Below are 9,794 nucleotides of genomic sequence, written 5' to 3' on the forward strand. Positions count from 1 at the left end.
TGCTTTGGCCACGCTCAGTGGAAAGACCACCTGTGAAACGTGCTGGGGTAACAGCAATACTCATCCACAGACAATCCTGAGCGACAGGGCTAGAAGGGTTCTCTTGCTCCAGAACACCACCCGCAAGCCTAAACCCCAACCCTGCTCGCCTGATGCTTCCCCACCCCTTCCCTTCCGCCCTCCAGCGCCGGGGGGCTGACCCCTGCTCCCCGTGGGGTGGGGGGGCTTTGTCTGTGGCCAAGTGCTGGGGTCACCTCCCATGGCTGGTGCCACAGCTGGCACCAGGCCTTTGGGAATATACGCACCTTCCCGGCCTCCTGCCTTCTCTCCGACGGCTCCGCCTCCAGTGGTTCATTCACCGGCTGAAGGCAGAGTTATTTGTGCTGAAGGAACAAAGTCTCAGTCTGTCGCTGCCCAGAAATGATAACGTGCCCTCAAATGGTGCAGAAACAGCCCTTCGATGCCCATGAGGTTCCCCACATTATGTCAGGCCCATGCAGCCTCACCAAGCGGCATTTGCAAACGTACACGGAAAAAGCTGCTCTGCTCATTTTCCCCCATTTCAACTAATGAGGAAGGCAATAGTGCAGGCCTGCTAACCGCAGCTCAGCTTCCCACTTTCTTATGGACCTTGTAAACTCCAGGGCAAACCCTCTTGAGCATTCCAAAGCTTTTTCTTTATAAGAACTGGAAACTTTTAACCAATTTTCGTTTAACCTCAAGCTCCACCCTTTCACTCTCTCCTCTGTAAAGTGGCAACAGGCACCTTCCCATGCTGGAGGTGAACTGTGGGGATAAACCAAAGTAGACGTGGGAGTTGCAGGGGTGCCGCTGCGTGAATGTGTGTGTGTGCACCTGTAACAGCCCGATGCAGCCACCCTGCACACTCAGAGAGACACAGACGAGCCAACAGGAGCACCACGGGTCAGGAACAGCTACTTCATTAGTGCTGATTTGTCCTGTTCTGTAATTAAAAGCCAGGCTGGCCCAAGTCCCTGCCTCAGGTAGAGCCACACCGCCGTACAGAGTCTGTGCGGTGACGCTTCTTCCCATAATTAAACCGTCTCTCACTGAACACAACACCGTGAGCACCGTGTGTGTCGCACAAGGCCATGCTGCGCTCAGCTGGACGGGGCAGAGCAGCTGCGCACTGGGAGAGTCCTTGGCCCAGCTTCGCTGCAAAGAACCAGCGCCTGCCGGGCCTCCTCGGAGAGATGCGGTGGTTGGGACTGAAGGCCTGTGAAAGCGAGCACCGCATCCCATTCCAACGTGAGTCCTGGGGACTTGGAAGAAAACCCTGGCGTCATACTGTATCCACGGCCTTGGAACACAGTCACAGGTGGCTCTAAGGAGCTTCAATTTAATTAGCTCCAAGCTGTTAGATGCATCACGAATTGGCTATTAATAGCAAGGGCTGTGCCCCATGGCCGAGGCCGGCGCAGGCAGCAGGTGACTCTCCCCAAGCCAGTTCTGCAAACTCAGCCTCAGAACTTCACCCCCAAGAGCATGGAAAGCTGCTATCTCACAGAACGGAACCAAACTGTGGTCTCAGCCCTCTAGCTTGTTCTGTCCTTCCACCACTGCGACCAAAACCACCTCTACTCGTTTTCGCTTTTAACTTACCTACCCACAGGAATGATCCCAAGGAACAAGAAAGGTCTTATCAGGTCCCAATTCACTACTAAACCACCTCCTGCCCTTGCTGCCCCCAGGACCTGGCCTTGTTCCTGGGGATCCTTCAACACACCACAAAGCCAACAGGTTTACGCTGGCTTTCACAGCCCGTGAGCTGACATGACCATGGTCTGTGGAGGATGGAGAAGCCCTCCCCAAATGAGCTAGGACACACAGGCAGCTGCCTCGCTGGAGGGCACAGGACCAAGGGGCCGTTTGCAGTGTACCAGCCTTCCAGTGCTGCTCCCGCTCTCCCTTTCCCCCCCTGCAACAGGTCAACAGCACCAATATTTTACATAATAACCAAGAAGGATTGGGAGTCAGGAGCATTTCTCCTTGTGAATAGTCCCACAGACCTACCTCTGACCTGTACCTGGGGGGTGTGTGTGTATATATGTATATATAAAAAAAATACATAGGTACAGTTCACCCAGGGACAACGGGTCCCATGAGATGAGCATCGGCTGTACATGAGCCACAGTACACTTTGCCAGCACTTGCCTCCCTTGTCTCCAGGACAGAAGCTTTTCCCTCAGGGGGTGTAGGAGGCCCCGGCATCCCCCATTTCCGCACCTGGGGTGAAGCCCGACAGTGGCCTGGGACAGGCAGAGAGGGCTTGGCTAAAAAAAATAAAAATAAATGAATAATTAGAAGTGAAAACATGCCAGGCAAGGCAGCAAGGAGGAGGGGTAAGACCTGCCATCCATGTGCCTTGTCCCATCCCAGCAGCACATGGCGGCGTTCAGGCCCCGCTGACAGCACCGCGCCTCCAGGGAGGGTTACTCTTTTTTGTTTGCAAAAGGGAGGTTAGAACTGGGGTTTTTTTCCAAGTCAGGGATTGTGGAAAGCTGAAGGAACCCTCCCAAGCAGCCATTCCTCCACCCCAGCCTCAGCGGGGAGGTGTGAAAGCTGCTGCTGCTGAGGCCGGCAAAGGCGCCAGGGCCCTGACCCCCTCCCCAAGCCTCCAACCCTGCTTGGACTGGGGCCTCGCAGGAGGAAAACAGACTCTTTTCTTCCCTTTTTGGCCCCTGCACACGCTGGCCACTGTTTGCGCTGCTGGGCGGCTGCGGGTCGGGTGGGTGTTTCCCTCGCGCTGGCCGACGCTGGTCATGGTGCCAGGCGGTGCCGCCACAAACGCAGCCCGTGCCCGGGTAGTGCCGGGCCTCTCATCGCCTCCTCGCTAATTATTCCAAGCAATCACCTGCTGCTTGCGGCCGCGGCTGGACCCAGTTCCCCGCGGCCAGCCCAGCCCCAGCAGCCGCCCGCGGTACTGGCTTCAATTTCCAAAGAGGCCTCTAAAACCACAGAGGGGAAGGAAATGTGCAGGAGACCCCAAAACAACCGTGGGCACAGCCACTGGCTGTCCGGCCTCCTCCCACCTCCCTCCATGAACAAACCTTCACGAAGCCTGAGAACATCGAGTTTGCTGGTGCTCAGCAAACCGTGGCCCCGGAACACAGGCAGACTCCTCCAACCCCCCCGGCACACCGCAGCACAGGCCCCCGGCTGCCACTGTGGCTCCGGGAGCTGGTATTACCGGTGGTGGCGGGCGCTGGGTGCGGGTTTCGTCTTGCCCCGACACCTCCGAGAGCTTTTCCAGCCCCGGAGAGCCGGGAGGTTTCCTCCTCAGCCCCGGGAGTCTCATGCAACCAGCACTCACCCAGCTCCCCTGGGGTGCTGGGCCAGCAGGCTTAGTGGGTTGCCTTGTTTTTCCTCTTTTTTTTTTTTTTTTCTTTTCCCCTCCCCTAAAGCCAGAGTTGGGTTTTTTTTCATTCCCCCGCAGGTTCAGGTGGAGACGGAGGTGGAGCAGCGGGAGGGAGGGACGGCCAACCCCTCCCGCAAGCCTGGCGCCCGGCGATTGGGGCGGCGGGAGCGCCCGGCGGCGGGCAGGGGCTGAACCGGGGAGGGGGAAAAGTAAATAAATTATTTAAAAGAAAAAAAAAAAGAGAACAAACAAGCACTGGATCTGGCAGGTCCAGTCGGCTGGAGCGACGGACAGGGAGGCGACGGGCAGGAAGCCTGCGGCCGGGGTGCTGGGGGAAGCTCCGCAGGTAAACGCAGCTCCCTCCGCTTCCCTCCCCGCGGCGATGCCGCCCCAGCCGGGCTCAGCCGGGCTCAGCCGGGCTCAGCCGGGCCTCTGCCTCTCCCCCCACGCCCTGCGCTCTGCTCCCGCGCTTTGGCCAGGCTCGGACGCAGCCCTGCAGCTCCCCGGCCGCCGCGCCTGCCCGCCCCGCTGCCCTGCGCCGGGGAATGCCGCGGGCCCACCATCACCTGCCCCGCAGGGTCCTCTGCTGCGCCCCAAACCCGGGTGTCCCCACCCCGAGACGTGGGAAATGGGCGCACGCTGCTGCCCGTTACCCCGCGCTCCTCGCGGCCACCAGCCCTAACACCCAACGACCCCTTGGGCATCCACCGCCATTTCGTGCCCAAGAGCCAAGGGGCCTGGCTGGCTGCACCTCTCCTTTGGGGCTTCCCGAGCCCTCTGGCCAGTCCGTGGCTCGTTGGGGCTTCCTTATTGCTGACCACCAGAGTGAAACCATTCCAGAGTGACCCACCGGGCAGGGCCAAGCGGAGCCAGAGCATCCCCACCAGACAAAAAAACCTCGCTCCACCCCAGTACAGCATCTCCCATCCCCTTCCCCGGGTAAAAACCGGGTGGGCTGGTTCACCCTGGCCCCCGAGAAACCCAGTTAATCTGTCAGCAGTAAAGCGCTTTCCAGCTGCTCAGAGCATGTTCCGCTTAAGCGTCCCTCACGTACCTTGACCCCCAGCCTCACCCCAGCCTGGCACCGGGGCGGCTGTGCCCAAGGGGAGCAACGTGCCTCTGTCCCTGCTCAGAGCGGGGCAGCACTGCAGCCCCCCCTTCCCGTTTCACAGCAGCAGAGACGCAGGTTCTCCAGGGACGAGCCCAGCCTCAGCAGCCCTGCTCTTACCCAAAACCAGTTTGCAACCAAGAGCAATGGAGCTCTGGGGAGGCAGCCGAGAGGGGTGTTTAACCCTTCCAGCCCCACAGTTACTCTGGGTGTGTTTACAGTCGCGCTGCCTCACAGAAACCCCGGCAACACGACGTCCTTGTCATTCCCACCCCAGCCCCAGCGGACACATCGCCCGCACTGGGAGCTCTGCGGGTGTCTGGGGCCGTTGCAGCACGGCTCCACTGCCAGGCTCTGCTTTGCCATTTAGCTCCTGGTGCCCGTTTGCATGGCTGCAATTATCGGCAGGGCACGGGGTGTCCTCCCTGGGCCCCCTCTTCCCATGAGGCTATTGCCACGATGCCCGCCGGAGCCGGTCCCCACCAGTGCCCCTGGTCCCCGCACACCATCCTGCCCGCACAGCTGCGCCTGCTTGGCTTCGCTCAACGCTGTGAAAGGTCACGCGATGGGAAGCTCCTGTTTCTATAAATAAACCACCCTGCTGTTTAATGAGTGATTTCAACTGGCACACGCCAGGCTGGAAGCGGCACTGCAGCAAATACGGGTGTTGGTAGCACAAGGGGGGTCCTGCCGAGCCCCCCCCCCCCCCCCCCATGCAGCCACAGGGGCAGCTCACTGCGGTTTCACAGGGAAGTATTGCACTGTCCGTGGCTGAGCTACAACTGTGGCTCATTTCCCCTCGCTGGCCTCTGGTTTGAGCCAAAGCCACATTTTTAACGTCCTGCAGCCCCTGGTTGGTCATTAATCACCTCCTGCCCGTAAATTCAGTCAGGAAAGCCAGGCTACGAGTTGGCGCAAGGAGGGCAGGTCACCCAATGACCACCAAATCGTGGCCAGGACGTGGCTTGGGCTTTATCCCAGAGTGGCACCCGCCACCCTCCAGCCCAAATCGCTGCGGGGAGTGATGGGGACTGCCAGGGTGCTCCCTGCACCAGCCTGGCCCATAGCACCCAGCGCTTATGGAGCCATTTCTGGTCTATCCCAGGCCTGGCCTGCCCTGCGGCGGTGGCCAGTGGACTTTGCCCCGCAGAAGACGCCGTGCCACGGGGGCCCTCCTGGGCGGGTGGCCCATCGGGGATGCCAGCAGCAACCCCGTGCATCACCTGAGCACACTATGGCAGGTAGGCTGCAAAACCAACACTTCCACACCTTTTCAGGTGGGAAGGACCCCCCCCTCCCTGGCAGGCATGGCCTGGGGTCTGGCTCGTTTCTCCGTCCTTGCCTCGTAGGGCGGGCGAGGGTCCATCCCAGCCCCGAAAACCGGCTTGGCCTGTTGCAAAACAGCCACAAGCGCCATTGGCTGCCAGACCCCCATGGCAGAGCTTGTTTTTCTGGGGAAGCTGGGATGGCTACAGCTGTTGCCAGCCCAGCTGAGAGCTGGCTCAGATTTCCCATCCAAAACCCCCTTCCCGCTGTGCCCCCAGACCTTTGCAGCGTGGCCCCCGAAATCCTCGTCCCAGCCGCTAACGAGACGCTGGAGCTGGCACTGGGAAAGCAGGTAGCGCTGAACTGCACCGTGCGATGGGCGACCGCTGAGCGCTGCGAGCCCGTCCCTGCCTGGACAAAAGACGGGCAGTGGCTGGGCAGCGGGAGCAGCCAGGACACTGCCTGGTAAGGAGCCTGCCCTGGTCTCTGTCTGTCTGTCTGTCTGTTGGGGTGGGTTGCCGCACAGCCTAACCCACAGCGACCCCATATCCCCCCAGGTTTGCCCAAAATGCCTCGGAGTGGCTCCTTGCCAGTGTCCTGCAGCTCAACCTCACACACGACTCTGACTTTGGGGTGTTTGCCTGCTGGGTCGGCAATGCCACGGCCATGTTCACCCTGCGGCGAGCGGGTAGGGACGTGCTGGGGACAGGAGGGACACCTCCAAGGAGGGGCTGCTTGCCTCGGGCAGGAACTGCGGCCCCACGGGGACCATCGAGGCGGGTGTTGGGGCATCGCAGCCTCTCCCCGGGCGGTGCAGCAGGATGCCAGCCTACACCAAACCCAGCAAACCTGGGCCAGGGCCACCGGCCACGCTCACTGTGTCTCCCCTGTCCTTGCAGAGGTGGCAGGGCACGTGCCTGCAGTGCTGGCAGCCCTCCTGGTCCTGGCGCTCCTGGTGCTGCTAGCCGGGCTCTATGTCCGATGCCGCCTGAGCGTCCTCCTCTGGTACCGGAACCGCTACGGCGAGCTAGAGATCAACGGTGAGGCGTCGGGGAAAGGCATGGAGGTGGTGGCCCCCTCCCCGAGCTGGGGGCTTGCCCAGGTGTAGAGCCCTCCCCGGCATCGCACCCCCTTCCCCGCGGCTCTCCCCAGATGGGAAGCTGTACGACGCCTATGTTTCCCACGCCACTACCCCCGATGACCGAAAGTTCGTCCACTTCATCGTGAAGCCGCAGCTGGAGAACCGCTACGGCTACAAGCTCTTCCTGGATGAGCAAACCATCCTGCCCAACTCAGGTAAGCGCCAGCCCTGTGCGGGATCAGGCAGAGGGGCTGCACCAGCACCCGGGGGCTTGAAATCCCTTTGCCTGCAGAGCCATCGGCCGACCTGATCATGAACGTGAGCCGGTGCCGGCGTCTCATCGTGGTCCTCTCTGTCGCGTACCTGGAGCAAGACTGGTGCAACAGCAGCTTCAGGTAGGAGCGGTGCCCGCCTGCTCCAGGGGGAGAAGGGCCAGCGAGGCCTTCGCCCTCCTGCCACGTGCCTGTCTCACAGGGAAGGGCTCTGGAGGCTGCTGGAGCTTTCCAAGAAACCCATCTTCATTGTCTTTGAGAGCCAGTACCGGGAGATCACCCACCCTGCTATCAGCCTGCTGAAGCAGCACCGCAGCGCTGTCACCTTGCTGGTGTGGCGAGCCGGCTCCATGGTGAGAGCCGAGCAGCACCCCAGCACCCCCCTTTCCATCCCCAGTGCCATGCTTTGTGTCAGCCTCCCCGCAATGCTCTGGGGCTGCTCCTCATGCTTCAGTTCTCCTAAAAAGCAGATTGGGATGCTTATCTTTTAGAGGCAATTTCAAAAAAACACCCAACCACAACAGCTGTGGATCTGGGTGCTCAATTCCTGGACTTGTGCCATCAGAGGCCCCATGACACTCTGGGGCCTCCCTGAGCTAAGGCACCAGCATGAAGCCTCAGCTCTCACGGCGAAGCTTTGGCCTGTGGCTGCTCCAGCCATTTCAGGGCCAGGCAGGAGCTGGAGCCCTCCGGAGCGTTGAGGCCGGTCGGGCCGGTTTCTCAGCAGGCACGCTGCCACGCTGGGAGTGCAGCCTTCGCCTTGGCTGGGTTCCCAGTGCTGGGAGGGGTGAGCTGAGCCCCACACAGCCTTCAGCAGCACTGTGCAGGACCGGGCTCAGCTCCAGGCTTGTCCTGACGCGGCCCATCTCCTCCCTGCCTCACGCAGACCCCATCCTCTGAGTTCTGGAAGGAGCTGTGCCTGGCGCTGCCCCGCAAAGTGACCTTCCGGGGGACGGTGGGGGACCCACAGACCCAGCTGCAGGAGGACAAGGACCCCATGCTGATCCTGCACAGCAGCTACCTGGACAGCGGGGGAGACCTCCACCCCGACGGGGACCTCGGAACAGGTCTTTGGCCCCTGCTGCTTCTCACGGGGAGGCAGATGGGGACTGGAGAGCACCTCTGGGCTCTGCTTCACCCTCCCATGCCAGGCGGGCTGGGCTTAGCCCCCTCCCCACCACCTAAAACCCCTCTCCCTGCTCCTTCCAGGCCTCCGAGGATGTGTTTTCAGAAGCCCCCCACCTCCCCGCATCAGTGGCCCCAGTGCTCCCACAGCAGAGGAGCCTCAGCCAAGGGAGGGCCAGAGGCCCGAGATTGATGTCTCAGACCTGGGATCACGCAACTACGGTGCCCGCACGGACTTCTACTGCCTGGTGACAGAGGATGACATCTGAGCGGGGCTGCCGGCCAGCCAAGGCAGCATCCCACTTCCCTGCAGGGCTGCACCGACCTGGGTCACAGCCAGAGGAGCCAGGGCTTTGCGATGGGACCCAAGGCAAGGTCCTGGGGAAGGGCAGGAGCCGGCTCCTTTCAGCAGCATGCTGTGTGGGGGAGCACCAGCTCCAGGGGACACCCCTGGGTGCTAGGCCCCCCTCCCTCACCGCGGGCACAGGGACATTCTTCGTGCGCTGGGTTGGGCGATGCTCTCTGAGAAAGGGCCGTGCCCCGTCCTGGCGGCTCAGGGCTGGGAAACGCCCGATGGGAGAGGCCGAGGCACCTTCTCTCCTGTGGCAATAAAATGCTGCTGCGCCCAGCGGGTCTCTTCCCTCTGTGGGGACGCGGATGGCACCAGCAGGTCTCCCCACGGTGGGCAGCGCCAAGCTGTGTCCCCTCCCTGTGCCCGCAGCCCCACCGTGCTGATGGGGAGCAATGCCCGGCCATGGTGAGTGGGGTGGCCCCATGGGGTGAGCTCAGCCCCACGCCAGTGTCCTGCAGGGAGCTCCCCCCACCCCATGTGCCAGCCGAGCGCAGGGGCAAGCAGGCACCGTTCAAGGGCTTTATTTCAGGGGTACACCGGGCTCGGGCACCTGCCACATGGAGAGCTGGGGAGACAAACACACCGTGACCCCCACCCCTCCTGGCCCTGGCAGTGCTGCCCGGTCTCCCCCACCCCCCACCCCTGTACCTACTCTACCTCATTTCCCAAACAGGGCGTGCAATGCCCCCCCAAGCGTAGGGTCTCCCCACCCAGCCCCAAACCCACCGGCAGACCGACCAAAGCTGCCCCGCAGCCCACCCGCACGCCCCGGCCCAGTCATCGCCTCACCAGGGAGAGCCTTGGACCCACTGCCCGGCTGGCGCCGGGCACCGAGGGCATCTCCCTGCCCTGCGGGGAGACGCCACCCGGCAAACACCGGCCGGCCCGGCCCCAATCCTGCTTACGCAGCACCGGCCAGGCCCAGCCCGGAGAACAGCAGCTGGCAGGGAGCAACAGCTGCGGCACGGCACAGGGACAGTCCCCATGGGGCGTACGAGGTGGCTCTGAGGGCCCCCGCCTTCTTGCAGTGAGGGCACGAGCGGCCTCAGTCACAGTACCCCCACCCCTGACAAAGGAGGGACACAGCTCCACGGTGCCAGTGCTGCCTCCCAGCTCCCTACAGCCACGGTGCCACCCCATAAAAATTTGGGAAAGCCCCTGAGCTCTGCAAAGCCCCATCTGCACCCAGCCAGGGCAGCGCCTGTGTAACC

The 9,794-nt window shown here is 62.1% G+C and overlaps 1 protein-coding gene across 1 annotated transcript; it reads left to right on the plus strand.

Moving 5' to 3' along the window:
* The first annotated feature begins 5,623 nt into the window (after positions 1–5,623).
* Positions 5,624–8,814, plus strand: SIGIRR (single Ig and TIR domain containing). The gene is made up of 9 exons (XM_074918299.1): positions 5,624–5,728; positions 6,032–6,218; positions 6,311–6,441; positions 6,653–6,793; positions 6,906–7,049; positions 7,127–7,229; positions 7,309–7,459; positions 7,993–8,173; positions 8,316–8,814. Exons 1-9 carry the CDS (start codon positions 5,722–5,724, stop codon positions 8,498–8,500), a joined length of 1,230 nt encoding a protein of 409 aa, XP_074774400.1. The 5' UTR covers positions 5,624–5,721; the 3' UTR covers positions 8,501–8,814.
* Positions 8,815–9,794: the final 980 nt, after the last annotated feature.

The sequence above is a fragment of the Athene noctua genome, chromosome 14, assembly GCF_965140245.1.
Source record: "Athene noctua chromosome 14, bAthNoc1.hap1.1, whole genome shotgun sequence".
Classification (NCBI taxonomy): Eukaryota; Metazoa; Chordata; class Aves; order Strigiformes; family Strigidae; genus Athene; species Athene noctua.